This window comes from Erigeron canadensis, chromosome 5 (assembly GCF_010389155.1).
Source record: "Erigeron canadensis isolate Cc75 chromosome 5, C_canadensis_v1, whole genome shotgun sequence".
Lineage (NCBI taxonomy): Eukaryota > Viridiplantae > Streptophyta > Magnoliopsida > Asterales > Asteraceae > Erigeron > Erigeron canadensis.
Window position 1 is genome coordinate 4,923,919 of NC_057765.1, and position 16,268 is coordinate 4,940,186.

General features: G+C 33.6%; 1 protein-coding gene and 1 long non-coding RNA gene across 2 annotated transcripts; both read right to left on the reverse strand.

Moving 5' to 3' along the window:
- Window positions 1-6,497: 6,497 nt before the first annotated feature.
- On the reverse strand, window positions 6,498-8,715 carry LOC122600317. Its single transcript, XR_006324032.1, has 3 exons — window positions 8,387-8,715; window positions 6,738-6,829; window positions 6,498-6,645 (listed from the first exon to the last, which is right to left on the reverse strand). It is a non-coding gene; the product is annotated as an uncharacterized LOC122600317 (long non-coding RNA).
- A 342-nt stretch (window positions 8,716-9,057) lies between these two features.
- On the reverse strand, window positions 9,058-11,385 carry LOC122600316 (polyubiquitin 9). Its single transcript, XM_043773024.1, has 4 exons — window positions 11,259-11,385; window positions 10,838-11,023; window positions 9,991-10,030; window positions 9,058-9,271 (listed from the first exon to the last, which is right to left on the reverse strand). The coding sequence occupies exons 1-4, from the start codon at window positions 11,259-11,261 to the stop codon at window positions 9,186-9,188; spliced, it is 315 nt and encodes a 104-aa protein (XP_043628959.1). The 5' UTR covers window positions 11,262-11,385; the 3' UTR covers window positions 9,058-9,185.
- Window positions 11,386-16,268: the final 4,883 nt, after the last annotated feature.

A 16,268-nucleotide genomic window follows, 5' to 3' on the forward strand; every position in this document is an offset into this window, starting at 1 on the left:
GTGTTCATTTTGTGTAAATCTTAATAGATGATCCAGATTATACAGATTTGTTCTTTGATGGTGATGAGCTCGAGGAAGGTGAATTTGTTCTTGAACCAAACCTAAACATATTCAAGAAGCCTTATGGGTTTGATGAAGTTTGGGACTCAATTCCTGAAGATCCATCGATTGAAGAAAGTAGGGTGTTAGATCTGAAGAGATCAGATGTTTGGGAAAGAATGCTTCAAGTTCCATTCAGTAGCCAAACTAAAGTTTTACACTTTGTTGTATATGCTAAGAATGGTGATGCATTGATTCCTTTTGATTATGAGATTAACTTGACAAGACCATTCAGTCCAAATGATTTTCCAGTTCCTCTCAGAGATGATGATCCATTACATGTGGTTGATCGACATGTGCCCGAGAAAAGAATTAATGAATGGATGGTCGATAGGGAAACTTGGAAACCAAATTTGTATTGGACTCATATCTCAGACAAAGATGCTGCAAAGTACAAGACAATCATCTGGAGTTGGTTCTATGATGATGAACTGAAGCTGTTTGTTCTTAAAAGACCAGAAGGTTGTCAGTACTTAGCTTGGTGTAAGAGACATTTCAGAAGTTTATGTGAAGAAGACTTACATGAACTTGGAAATAATTGGATTATCAATCCAAGTGATGATGGTTTAGCTGATGTTGTCGATAAGAATCTTCGTAATGATTTCTGGTTGAGAAAGAACATGAAAGATTCAGACAAACCGCAGTTTAAGATTGAACCAAGACCGAAGAAAAGAGTGGTCAAGCCAAATAAAACTGTTGAGTATGTTCAACATGACGTCAAGTGTATGATCAAAGTCCCTGCCAATAAATGGGCACAAGACGTCTTGGACAAGATGGATAATTGGGAAATTGATCGAAACTCTGGTGAAGCGAAGATGTATGCAGACTCGAAGAAGAAGATTTTGTTGAGAAAAGTATATGATCCGATGCAGTTGGTGAACTTCTCAAGAAATGATCTAAGGAAGTTATACGATACAGAATGTTCATTCTTGCCGTTTTGGAAGCATGAAGAAAGCCGTTATCGTAAGATTCTTCAACTTTGCTTACATGAAGATATCCATGCAAATAGCAGAAGATTGTTATTTGATGGATGACCAGATTTTGAAGACTGAAGAAATCGAAGGTGCTGCTGTCAAGGGGGAGTTTGTTGATGCACGTTGATGTGACAACAGCAACTTAGATTTGATCTATCTTTTAGATTAAGACATTATGTTACTTTATGTCGTATTCATATATATGTAATTGATAGATTATGGACTTTATGTTTTGGTAATGATCGATTACATGTTTTGGTGTTATATATATGTTATGTATGATGTTTGTTGTGTGTTATACAAGTACAAACATAATATGTGTTAGGATTCCTTGTTGATGAAACATTTAGGAATATAACCAAGTCTTACATCTAACGAAGATAAGGAATATCTTCGTTAGAGGCAAACGAAGATAAACTTCGTTTGGTACAAACGAAGATTGACTTTGTTACATGGGCTGGGCTGCTAAGTTCGTAAGAACAAAGCCCAGCAAGCCCAGTTTCAATCTGAAACATATATATACGAATGAATACCCTAAATTGAGGTATCACATTCGACATACACATACACCAAGCGACTAAGTTCGTTCTATAGCTTATAGAAACGAATATAGCATCATACGGCTGATTATTTACTTGATAATTAGCGATATACACGATAACTAATCAAACTAGTTATCTCGTGAGGATTCCGCACTCACGACATAACAATAGACGATCTCGAGAGCGATCTGTAGCTATCGAGGGACTCACAAGTATCTGAAACGACATACGTACGCCATATTGTTCAAACGAAATAGGTTATGTTCAGTTTGCTTAAGGAGCATAATTACTTGTATTATCATACAATAAACAATGTATCTGGTCGGTTGGAGAATCTGTTTTTTATACATCCGACATCATTTAAGTTGTGGCGTGCATTTCCTTATGTTATCCAAATAGACGCCACGTACAAAACTAATTTGTACAACATGCCGTTGGTCGAGATCGTTGGTGTCACTCCAACAAACAGGACCTTCAGAATATCATATGCGTTTATCATAAGCGAACAAGAGCATAATTATAGATGGGTGTTGGAGTGTTTGAAGTCGACGTTAGGTGAAGGGTTTGCTATGCGCGTAGTACTCACGGACAGGGATCTGGCGCTAATGAAAGCATGCAAAACCGTTATGCCTGAAGCATACCATTTACTGTGTAGAGTGCACATATGGAGGAACATAGACAAATTTAGCATGCCATCGTGAAAAGGGGAAGGGAAATGGGGGCCTTTTTACGGATGGTGGAAAAAACTTTACGAGTCCCGCACACTAGAAGAGTACACCAACAACGAAAAAGATTTAAAAGAGAAGATGGGTCCCCGTTTAGACAGTGGGTGAAGTGCTTTTGAAGTTTTTTATTTTTTAATTTTTGGTAAATCACATATACCCACACAAGCTAATCAAATGTTAAATTGACAGAGGTTTACAAGTACCGGCAGAAGGAGTTCCTTTTCCCGTACAAGGAAAAGTTTGTGTCCTTTTGGGTCGATCAGCACCTTAACTACAGTAACTACACTACCAACAAAGTTGAGGCTGAGCATTCACTCCTCAAGTCCGAGTTGCAGGGGAGATGTACATTTCAAAGAATAATTCAATGTGTTAATGATATCCTCCTCGGACAAGATACAGAAATCAAGGGCCAACTGGAGGAAAGCAGGATTTATAGAGCTGGTAAACACAACTATACCCATGTTTGAAAGACCTGCTTTGTGTTGTATCTGTGACAGCTCTTGATATAATGGTCGATGAAATTAAACGATTAAAAAATGAGATCGGAAAAGACTTGAGAAAGTGCGGGTGTAAGGTGTGGATTAGTTGTGGCCTTCCATGTGCCTGCCGTCTAGCTGCGTACATGCATTGCAGTAAGTTTATTGAAATATAGGTAATTCATGTTTCTTTTTGGTAAATGTACAAATACTGTAATTATTTTTCGTCAAAAATGTAGACAAACGTGTTGAGGTGCATAACATAAATGACTTTTGGAGAAAGCTAGACCTGACACCGTCGACATGCCTACCGGACAACGATCATCGAAAAGACTCTGACGATGACGAAGCTATCGACGAATTAGTAGAGGATGTTAAAGTCCAGTTTAAGGATCAAAGTCAAATCGCAAAAACTGGATTTCTAAATTAAAAGACATCGTCTATCCGGGGAAAACGAAAATCAAGGACCCTACTGTTATTAAAAATAAACGTGGAAGACCAATCGGGTCAAAGAAAAATATACCTCAAGTATGTCGGATCATAATTCGAACTACAGTTAATTAATTGATTTTTTTTTTTTTGTAATTGCCCCCTATTTGTTAATATACTTCTAAGTGTAATTAATTTTTAAATTTTTTTTTGCAGGCGCCCGAACATAACAGACCAGCGACAAATACAGCACCCTCCGGTCTTCAAAAATCCAAGTCGGTTCAATTTTCCCGACCGATGTTTCAGGATATACCCAGTCAATGGGGGAGTTCTCCGATCAATTTTCGCAGCCGTCATGTGCATTTGGAGAAGGCCAGTATGCGAGACACAGTGAATACGTGAGCACACAATTACGTTTTTTTGAAGAAACGGAAAGTCAACCACAATCACCTCAAAGTCGGAGACAGAGTGATCATGTGGGCACCAGTTCTTTTTTCGCAGAAACACAATAACGTTTCTTCAATGAAACTGAAAGCCAACCACAATCACCTCAAAGTGGGAGGCACAATGATCATGTGGGAACCAGTTCAAATTAGGCTCAAAGCCAGCCCGAATGGGGTCAAATTGGGAGACAAAGTAATTACGTTTAAAGTCGGGATGATAAACTCCTTTCTTTCAGCAGGTACATGGTCCCAAGAGTCGTAGGTCTGAGGGATGTGGCGGACCAGTGTGCCAATGAGGCTCTTGTACATGTTGTAGTTTGGGCCGATCGTCTGCCACGTTTTTAAGTTGCTGGTGTCAAAGTCGATCGACAGACGGCCTCTTTTTGCGAAGTCGGCCTCGAGATTTAAATTCTGACAGGGCCCCCTCCCCTTTCCCTTTCGTGGGTCTAGCAAAAATTAAAAAGACAAGTTAGTAAAAAAATATTAAATTAAAATATGAATTATAAAGAACCAATTTCCTTACCGCCGCTGCCTTTGCAGCCCCATGTAATCTTCCACCATGGTCTACGTGGGTCTTCATTGCCACCATCACCGCCATGGTAAGTAGCCATCTATACTGCAAAATACAAATCATATTATACGTTTTTTGCAAAATACAAATCATATAACAAAATTATCACAAATTTTATTACTTTTATATATATCTTTTTAACTTTATAATAATTTTTAGAACTCCGTTTATACAATATATATTTACTTTTATACTTTTAATTTTAACTTTATAATAATTTTTAATACATCTTAAGTAGTTTATTTAATCAAAATTTTTACTCAAAATTTTTACATAATCTTGGTAATTTAGTTCTATAATATATTTTTAACTTTTTAACTAAATTTTGTACACGTCATACTTTTTAACTTATTTTTTATATATAGTTTTATCTATATTTTTATTAAACTAATTTTTTATAAGTTTTAAATCATTTTTTTTAATAAATTTTTTTACATAATTTTGGGTATTTAGTTTAATACATATATTTTTAACATAATCTTGGCTATTTATTTTAATCAATTTTTTAACAAATTTTAATCTACGTCATTTTTCATTTGTCAATATTCTAACCAAATACTAAAACACCTACCACTAATTACTAAAATATTCTAACAAATCAATGTCTTTATATTAACTTTTTAACTTAATTTTTTATACGTCATACTTTTTAACTTAATTTTTATAATTAGTTTTATCTATATTTTTGTTGACTAATTTTTAATACGTCTTAAGTAGTTTATTTAATCAAAATTTTTACATAATCTTGGTAACTTAGTTCTATAATAAATTTTTAACTTTTTAACTAAATTTTGTACATGTCATACTTTTTAACTTAATTTTTATATATAGTTTTATCTATATTTTTGTTAAACTAATTTTTTATAAGTTTTAAGTCGTTTTTTTTAATCAATTTTTTTACATAATCTTGGGTATTTAGTTCAATACATATATTTTGATCATAATCTTGCCTATTTATTTTAATCAATTTTTTAACAAATTTTAATCTACGTAATTTTGCATTTAACAATATATTCTAACCAAACACTAAAACACCTAACACTAATGACTAAAATATTCTAACAAATCACTAACAAAATAAATTAGTGGCTCCTAACAAATCACTAAATTATCAACAAATCAAAACTAACTATACTAACAAACCTATTAAAATCCTATAAACAACTAATAATCCTAACAAAACTAACAAATTAACAAAACTAATATATATACAAAAACTATACTAACATACCAATATAACCAATTAACTATCAAAAACACATATAATAAAAATCAAAAAGCATAAAATACATACCAGAATTTGAAATGGCCGGAAAATTTGGGGGAGGACGACCGGCCGGAATTTGGGGGAGGATAGCCGGATAATCAAACGGCGGATGGGAAATAACGGGGCTCTTAAAAGTCCAGATGTCGCTGCTAATACTACTTCCCTGTAAGACAAACGGTGATGGGTGGCGGTGGACGGCGGTGGCGGCTGGCGGTACTGGCCGGTGGTGGCTGGCGGGGGTGATGATCCCGAAACTTCGTGATACCCGGATTGTTATACTAAGGGGACTGGATTGTTAGTAGCCGGAGGTGTTTTGGTGGATGGATTTGGTAGAAATTTTTAAAGAAAATCGGATGAAAAGTGAAAGAAAATGATGGAATGGATGGGTGGATGAAAAAAAATGATGGAATGGATGGGTGGATCGGTTTTATTTCGAAATTCAATCCGGGTTAACTTATTGCAGCGACCCTCGCTGCAATAAGTGGTATAAAGTCGGTCAACCATTTAAAGCGGTGTTAGTGGAAAGCTGACGTGGCGGAGGTTTTTGCAGCGACCCTCGCTGCAATATGTGGGTGGTCAAAATACTAAAAATCCTGGTCGCGATACGGGGCGCGTTAAATAAAGTCGGGCGTACCCAATGTATTTTGTTCGTTGTGTGTATCTGCCATCTCCTACAAAAAGATAAAATGATTTGGTTTGTTCCTGTCATAGATTAGATTTGTAGTGAAGTTATTTAGATTGAGTTAATAGAATCTATATTACAGGACATTAATTGTTTATTCGATTTCAATTCGCCCGATAAAAACATAAAAAAGAACGGAAAAAAAAAAAGCAGCAAAACAAACCATTAACTAAGACCCCTCTTCAGGTTTTATAAACCCAAGCTAGAGTCAATTAACACCCTAGTTGCAAAATCAAATATTATATATCAATTCAAAGATATATACTAATTATTACTCACATAGGCATCCAGTAAACATTTTCAAATTCAGATTCTAAAATCTAAAGAAAACTTAGCTTGGATTTTGCTCCATGAAGCTAGCTAATTTGGTCTTCATTTTGTCGAAATTTAAATTTTCTTCCAAGCTCTCCGCGGGATGAAACTCAAAGGCTTTTGTCCTGTGAATATTTTGTGTAAAAACGAATTCTCCGATAATACCAAAACTCATGATGAAAACAAAGCACAAAAACATAAATCTGCGCCGCATTACCTTTGCCAAGGTGAGAGTCCAAGAGCGTCATTTTCTCTAGGCAATGTGAGAACCGGACATTGATTCATCGAGGCGAATACATGCGATATAAACTAAACCAAAAAATATTCATAACGAACTTTAATCCTAAATATTGGTAAGCCATGACACAAACTTCTTCAAACAGAAATTAAGCTCAGAAACAGATAGTGCTAAACGTATTCCTGCTACTATGGTTTAAAAGAAAGAAATAAGTTAAAAGGTTTTTGGTGTTTGTCGCTGAAAAGAAAAAAATTAAAAAGGTTTAGCTGTTTGTGGTAACGGCTATAGATAAGTAGCTACCATCAATATCATTTTGACAGTCGTTTAATTTGATTAACTCTGTTTGAGAGAAAGTAGCCGTTGCCCACTTTTCCCTACATAAATGTCCATGTTCCAGCACGTGTCTACTGTTGCCAACAAAACCACATGACTTCGGGAAATTGTTTTTTAGGATTTGAATATTATTAAAGCAAACAATTTGAAACCCAGGAAACTATTCATTTTATTTAGCATTTTACATCTATATTTTATTTGTGATTCTTTTAAATTCTTGAATTTCATTACTGTTTCCTCTTGTTTTGATAAAGGAAATGTGTACAACATCGTTTGATAAAGGAAACGTGATCAAATTAAAAAATTTATGACAATTTTCCGGCAAATTAAAAAGCATTATTTTTCATTTTAAAATTTCAAAAAACAACATTTTGAATTATTTTTTTATTTTTTTCCCACTTCAACATGTATTCTATTTTTCTAATATCAAAAATGCAAATAACATATTTTAATTATAAAAGCATTTTATAAATTTTCACTTCCTTTCCCAACAATAGAAACCCATCCATTTTTTAAAAAAAACTAAAATAGAATACTATAAAACATTTTTTATAGCTAAACACAAACTTAAATCTTACAAAAGGAGAAAACGAGAGAGGGCATGTTTTTCTAAAAACAAAGGAATTTTGATAAAATGAAAGAAAGACTATTTATTAGTTTCGCAATAAAGAAAGCCTATAAACTAAAATTTTTAATAGGATACCGCAATGTTTAGTTTTAATATTACAGATTTACAGCTTATGGCAGCTTGTAATTTTTCAATCATACTCCCTAAAAATGTGCCTCCACTTTTGAGCAATTTACAAGGTTTTTCATAGAATACTTGATATCAAAAGAGAAGGCCCCCGATGTCCAGACGGAGGAGGCAGAAGGCAACCCCGAATACGGTATCAAGGCCACAACATGAAAGCCAGGTAAAGCTAATTATAAGGAATAGGGTGCTGGTCAACTGAGAGTGCCTCTGTTGAATTTACACGAAGAGAGTACAGGTTGTATGTGAGAGCTTCTGGTGACAGAACATGAGAGGCCCTCAACACCATACAGTTTACACGGTCGGCTTTTATTCACTTGACTTTCTTTTAATACTTCTCCAAAAACAAGAGTCAAGAAACTCCCAACCATAACATGTTTTTACACCAAGGTATATAGATTACTTTAAGATTACCATTAACAAGAAGTTAAATTTGGACAAGCGAGTGAAGTCCTTTCAAATACCGAAAAAGGTTGTTTCCTTTGATAAAATTATATAACATAAAAATAAAACAAAACTGCGTATAGGTTAGAGATCAACTTACTTCATCCTATTCTCCCCCAGCATCTGCACATATGGAGATGAAACAGGGTTCATGTGAAAATTGGAAATGGCCTTGCAAACTCAAATTCTGTCATTGTAGTACATTTCAAGCAAATATTCTACTTACATCACTAAAACTTAACCCAATAAGACTCGAGCTTCAACAGAGGTAATCTTGTTTACAACCCCAGTCTGGGCAAGAAAACATTTCTATAGCTCACAATACTAGGAAAATGCCTAACCTCCTCCTTATGTTGTTCAATGATTGCTGATATGTTTTCATGAAACAAGGTTAATAAATTCATCAATACTTTATGCAACCCAGTTGTTTATAAATGAGAGAAATGGGTTTTAATTTTAGAAGGGTCAAATAAAAACATATTATCTATAATGAACCTGGTTGAAAAAAGTCTAATATATTTAGCTCATTACTCGAACAATATAGAAATATAGTAACCCAACCCAACCCATTCAAGCAGGACGAATATACATGTTTGACCCGTTGCCCAAACAGTCCACCCCAACATCTTGCCACCTCTACCAACAGTTATTGCTTGTAGATTAGTAGTCAGTGTCCAACCCTTACCATCAAGCTATGTGTGTCATGCATAGCTTTAAAAGGTTGAGAAAATATATAATCGAAGTTAAAGCAAGGAAGAAGATTAAGGGAAGTAACGCAATAAACATGTGCGATCTGAATATAAACAGTAACATCATAGGGCTTACAAAATGTTTGCTATTCCATGGATTTTACATGTTTTTTCTTGAAATAAGACCTGCTCCATGAGGCCTTCTCTACCTTACCAATTACCAGTAGCGTCTGCATCACGAGACTGATAAAAATCATCTGGTCTCACTATGTTCACATCCTCAAATTCGTTGTCATCTGAGTGTAGGAAAACTGAGTTCATTTTAGAAGAAAGTGCTAAAAAATAATTGTGTACTTAGTTAACATGAAACTTCATCAATAGAAGTATCAGTAACCACACCCACAGTATATCTTAGCGGTAGTAAATTCACCCCATTTACTTATAAATAGGTCGATTTGGGTTCTATGTTTTTCTCAAACAGGTTCCATAAAATTTTTAGCTAAAAGGGTAATGAATCCAAATATTGAATGTTTCATTGTTGCCTGAAATCTAATTTTAGCTATAAGGCTCGCTACATCGTTTTACTAAGACTTGAATTATTATGGTAAATTTTTATTGTAATCTATGCTCACTATATTTCAAACTTTAACAGATACGTGTCTATGTGTCAAAGAAATCAGCACGACCCATTTTGACCCACACTAAAGAGTGACCCAATTCAACCTAAGTCAGTTTTGAGTCATCATCCAACCTGCCCTTGTTACCACCTCTATTATTTATATTTCACAATTTCAACAGAAAATCTGCTTAAAATAAAGAACCACAAAACAAAACAAAAAAATAGGGTGTGCAAAATTTTCGAAAAATTCAAAAGATTTTATGTTTTTAGGAGTTGAGATATTCACATATATGTGAGATGCAAAATGAACATGAGATGAGGGCATAAGATTCTAAGTAACAAAAGCACCAAGTGACAAAAAGAACGAATAAAGCCGAAAAAGATGAGAAACATGACCTTTTCTCAACACAAGTGCCACAACAGCATCATTTTCAACCTATTAAAACATGAAAACTATATGTCAAAAAAGATATCTGAATAAAGGCACAAATGCTAGAAGGCAACGAAGGGAAAGTTCTCTGTATCCACCAAACATCTGCCCTATCCTAGCTCCACGTTAGACCCTCGTTACCAAAGCAAATATACACCCTTCCCAGACCCAAATAGTTATTGACCAATTGTGCCTTGATTAACTTTAACGCATATTTATTTCAGCTTAAAACAGATACAAATCTATACAAATTTAGAAGACACCCCTGAACCGGTCAACCGCCAGACACCGTTTCCTTAAATCTATACCTGTCCACTTCTATGTTTGGGGAAGAGAGATGTCAATTTCGATCCACTTCTAATTAGACAGATTTGTTTTATGGTAAAACTGAAAACAAAAGCTAAAAAGTCACATATCAAATGGTTTAGTGATCACCTGAAGTATATTAATGCACAAAAACAATCTTAAGTCATTTTAGTCAAAGAATCCGATCACCATTTAATTTCTTGCTATATTTTACACTCAACAAATCTTGATAACATTAGACAAAGGTGTTTTCGGTCAACCCGACTATTAAGTCAGAAACCAAAACTACCCATTTTGACCCGTTAGCCAACTTCCCCTACCCAACCATACGCCTGTCTCCAATCACATATCTATACCAAAAACAACCTATGCCATCTCTAGTATTCTAGCATTAATTACAAGATACGGTCGAAGTGGCCACTACATTTAACATATATACATTACGCAGTGATATATATATAGTAGAAAACGTTACATAAAATCTCACAAAGAACAAAAAGCCGATACCTTTTGATCAGCCAATGTCTTTGAATCATCCAAGACTTCTCCGGTCGCGACTAAAATTAAACGCTGATCATTAACGGGCTGATCGATGAGGTTATGCAACTTTTCCTTAATATCTAAAATTTTCTCAGTTGCATCACATTGCAAAAAGTAAGTCGTCTTATTACGCTTAACACGAATGTACATAGCCTACATCCAAATCCAAACAAACAGTCTCATGAAAAATATAAAAACAATAATTTATTACAACAACTAATTTTGCAGTAAATATTCCAAACAGTAATTACAAAGTAAGTATGTTTCTTAAGATGTTTTTTATTTTCATTGTCATATAGAAATGTTTTATCATAATAATAATTAAAACTGTAAAGCACACAAATTAAAAAAAAAGAACAAATTATTATAATAAAGAATGAAATCGAACCATTTTGAATGATTTTAGAGGTACGCCGGCCGACGGTCTTGAACTGAAAAAGGTAATTCGCCGGAGAGAATGACGTAATTCTAGGGTTTCTGATTTTTTTTTTTTTTTGTTCTCTCCAAGGAAAGGGTGATTTGGTATTTTGGTAAAAATATAATTTTTAGTTTTTGCCCATCAAATATGTCTAAGATCTCATTTTGGTCCCCATAGGAACACTAGTTTTGTTTTGGACCCCAACGAAAAGCGTTTTTTTTTCTTTTTTTTTTCTCGTTTTATGCCAAACAAGACGAGATTGGTAGCCATTACGGTCTTTGGTGCGTTGGTAGATATTTGGACCGATTTATTGGTGAACATGTGAATGGGCGGCCTAGCATTGATGGTATCCAATTTTATTTTATTTTTTTTTTAAGTTAATTTCGATTCAGACGTGTCGAAGACAATTTTAACTAGCGATTTGCTGGACCTCCAACCCCTTCCTCATAGAAAAATACATGGAGATGAGAAACCCAAAACTCGATCCCAAGACCTTAGAAAAACTCACATCCAGGACCCACATAGTTGATTTAAAAGATACTCATGATCAACTCATCTAAATAGGGTTGGTTGGTATACAATTTTGTTAAAATGTTTAAAAAAAAAAAAAAAAAAGATTCGAAATGATCATTTTATTTTTAATGATCTAATGTATATTATTAGTTTCTTGTCTTTTAAAATAACCCTACTATTTCCCTTCTAGATCAATTAACTTTTCATCAATTATCATCACCGCTCGTCGTCGCCACCATCAAGCTATCACCACCGATTGCCACCACGACCACATCATTGTCGCATTGGGCGGGCATATTTTTATCTTTTAAAATATTTCTATCACCATTTTGACATTAGTTACATTTACATCTATCTATATCACTCGATACCAGTCACACCGCCCACACCACCAATTAATAGTCATCGCCATTATCACCCATCACCGACATCACTAGACCGTCGTCGCGGTCATCACCGTTATATTACGCGGATATCATGCTAGTCTAATTTATTTTTACCTATGATAGCTTGTTAAGAAAAAAATTATTGATGGATATATACTCTTAATTTCTTCTTTGATCAAATCATGTGTCATAATTATATTGTCAAAATGATTTCTAAAAGGATATCAGAAAAGATTAATCATTTTTTTTTATAGTTATTGACTATTGAGTTATCAATGTCTTACTACTCATGTGCACTTGGATGATCACCCTCCGTTACACGTTCATGTTTCAATTACCAAAAATTAGCATGGTACCCGTGTAATGCTACGGTGGTTGTGGCAACGATGGTGCACTGTTGGGAGCAACTGTTGGTGATGGAGGCGGCGTCAAATGGTGTAAATTATAGATGTAAAAGTAATTGATTTAAAAAATTAATGAAGATAGTTTAAAAGATAAAAGACTGATAGTGTAATTTAATTATTAATGTTATTTTATATAATTTTCCCATGTAACATTTAAAGAGAGAGTTGTTTTTTTTTAAAAAATATATAGTATAAAAGTATAGATTAAATGTATATAGAAATTAGGATTAAGAAATAGAGGTATTTTTGATATAAAAAAATGTTGAATTTCCTAAAAATAGAAAATTCAATATATTTTATAAAAGGTCATAGATGTACCAGTTCAAAGAGTGTTTTGGATTGCATATTTTTTGGTACTTAATTTCTAGACACATAAGGGTTAATCTTCATGAAACCTTTATCTATACTCCTTATATAAATAAAGTGCCTTTTTTTTTCCAATCATTCTACCTTTAAAATACTAAATTTGCCCTCCATATTTATACTACATCCACACATTGTAACCCTAAATTACCTTAACTACCCTTAAGAAGATTCACACTTTTTTTTCTTTGCCTTCTTATTTTTCCCTCTAGCTTCCCTAAAAAAAAAGAAAACCCTCAGTCGACTATTCACGGCCACCAATCAACATCACCATCAATCTCCACACTCTTGATCCGGCGACCGTTTGCCTGTGTTTCTCACTCATCAATTCGTCAACACCAACGCCATCTACAAAAATATTTTGAGGAAAACCAATCCGTCGCCGCCACCGCCACCACCACCACCGCCGCCACCGTCAATCACCACCTCGGTTCATCACCACCACGGTAAAGCAATTAACGCCATTGCCATAAATCTTTGCCTTTTTAATATATCTAAATCATTATTTTTGAGTTTATATGTTGTAACTATTTTGTTCTATTTTTTAGACATGGGCTCCAACACCACTGCTATTAAATTAGTGTGAATTTTTTTTCTTTAAGACGATTCGATTGTTAGGGTTTATAAGATGATTTTCAATTTGTCGAAAGTTGATTCATTTGGGTTTATTTCCATAACTGTTTATGGATATATATATATATATATTTGGGGTCGCCATCTTCGTCTCTATCCCCATCTGTATAAACAATGACTGTTAACTGTTTTTGTGTTAATAGAGAAATGGAAGGAATTTTCATTTTTGAAATTTATTGGATCCACTGTCACAATTCGCAACCATTGACTCCATTTGTAAGATTTGGTACTATATTTGCTATTGGTACTAAATTTATCAATTTGAGACATATGTTTTACTCTTTTTGGAATGTGTTTTTAAGTTGTCATTTGGTTCTTGGAGAAATTGAATTGATGATACACAGAAAAGTTACAAAAAGTTCTTGGACTCATGGGTTTGGACTACATCTAGAAATAAGTCATCTGTACAAAATGTTGAGGTACCATATACCCTTTAAGCAACATATACACTAATGTAAAAAAGATTTAGGCATGTATTTCTATCTGGGCTTTAAACAATGTCCTTAGCTGCTTAATATGGTGGTCAGTGACAAGAATTGTTTTTTTTTTTTTTCTTTTTTGATTTGTGTAGTATATGAAATACGTCAAGAAGACAACTCCTATATCAGTATATACTTCTGGAAAAAGGAGAATCTATTGAAATACGTCAAGAAGACAACATGATTGTAAGTTGTTATGTTTGTTTCTCTTAATAAATATGGAAATGTTTCAAAAATTGGTCTGTTGAGCTTTAAGTGCATCTAAAGTTTGAGCACCATTTTGTTTTGCTTATGGAGAGCCAGTCATATTATTAGAGCTTAGATGAGTTCATATTATTATGAGATCTTGATTAAGTTATGAATCTTTTTTCTATGCAAATGGTAGGAGCTTGGAAGGAGTTTACAAAATTATGGATCGAGTCGGATTGACTCTGGCTGGGACTGTCATTTAGTTATTGTGTTCACTATATTTAAAGAAACTATATTATCATCGTTATGATCTAAACCTCTTTTTTAGAATTGAGAGTTTGTATGTTCTTGACGTTTAAAATAAATGTTGGATAAGATGCTAATAAAGTTCTGATGCATTTTAATTTAGATAAGATACTTTGGACGAATTTTACATACTTTAGACGAATTTTCAGAACAACCTGGTTATGTCTTAAACATGCTGGGATTATGGTCCTCGAGAAGTGGATATGTAATTCAATGTTGTGGGAAGAACACAAGACCTTGAACCAAATAAGAGCCCCATTGGGTCAAAATGTTGTGTTTAAAAGCGATTTGGATATGTAAATCTGTTTAAAAATCTGAATTGCGTACCTTGAATATCCAAATATTTCTCATTGTCTTTTTTGTTGTCTAGAGTAGCGGCCTCATAGATTGAGTAAGCATCATTAAATTTTAGCTTTGATAAGTTGTCCTTTGTGATGTCTACAGTGCCATCACCACACCGCAGCTATCACGCCGTTGCATCGTGTGAGCATCCATCTAGTATATCAAGAACGATTTCTACCATTTACTATTTATGGGAAATTATGTGCAACATGATTACGCAAAAAATAAACTTTTTCATAGTGACTTTGGATATGTTTAGTTGGCAAGATTTGCTGAAAAATAACCACTTACCTGGGTTATTTTCATCCTTTAAAGAAGCATGGTTACATTTTGTTGACATTCTTCAAATTGATAACGACTAAAAGATGACACGATAAGATTAAAAAATTAATTTAACCAATGGTTTAAGTCACTGAGCTATAGTTCTGAATTATGGGTAGGTATAGAATATTATTGGCTTGTTTTTATTCTTATTGGTTGTAGCTTTTTTCATCATGTACGTTAAAGGTTAGAACACTTTATGAATCCATTTACTTTTATAATTAGATTTAACCAATCTTTAATTTACATGGTTCATGAATTTCTCAAACGATTATTTTTTATATATTAAGTGGAACACGTATGTATAAGATTATGACATTCTAATTAAATCTACTATTTTCATAATGAATGACGATAGAAGTACATCTTTTGTACTTGAACTTATGATATTAAAACACACACCTATTGTTAGTTATTTTTGTAAGAATACTTATAGCTAAAGATCTCGATCTAAAACAGTCCAAATGTATGTGTACACAGTACATACTTATTCCGTATTAAACACGTATTAATTTACAGGGAAGAGAAAAACTACGTATTTAGTAATATTTGACCTTACAATGGACCAAATCCTTTTCACTTCTCAAACTGTCAAAAAACCCTTAATGATTGTAAGAGTAGAGGCGGACAAATTATGAGTTAACATGTTTACAATAAGATAGATTATAAGGCTATCTCCAATTGAAGTATCCTTATTTATATTTATACTTCTTTGTTCATAGTGTTGAAACATGTTTGTTTATGGGTGTTGCCAAGTGTGGACTCAAATGTCCACGAAGATGAAAAAAGTGAAGTGGAGAGACATAAAAGTCACCCAAGGGCCGCAACAACTTGATGGGACAGTTTTAGGTGACTGGGCAAGAAGTGTCAAAAATTTAATATACGCATTTAAATTTTAAATCATAAAAAATCTTATGTTCATGTCTAAAATATTAACATTTGCTTATAAATTTAGTATATATCATGTTATCATATAAATTTAAAATTTTCCTCCTAATATTTTGAGTTTAAACTATGATATATATATATATATATATGTTAAAA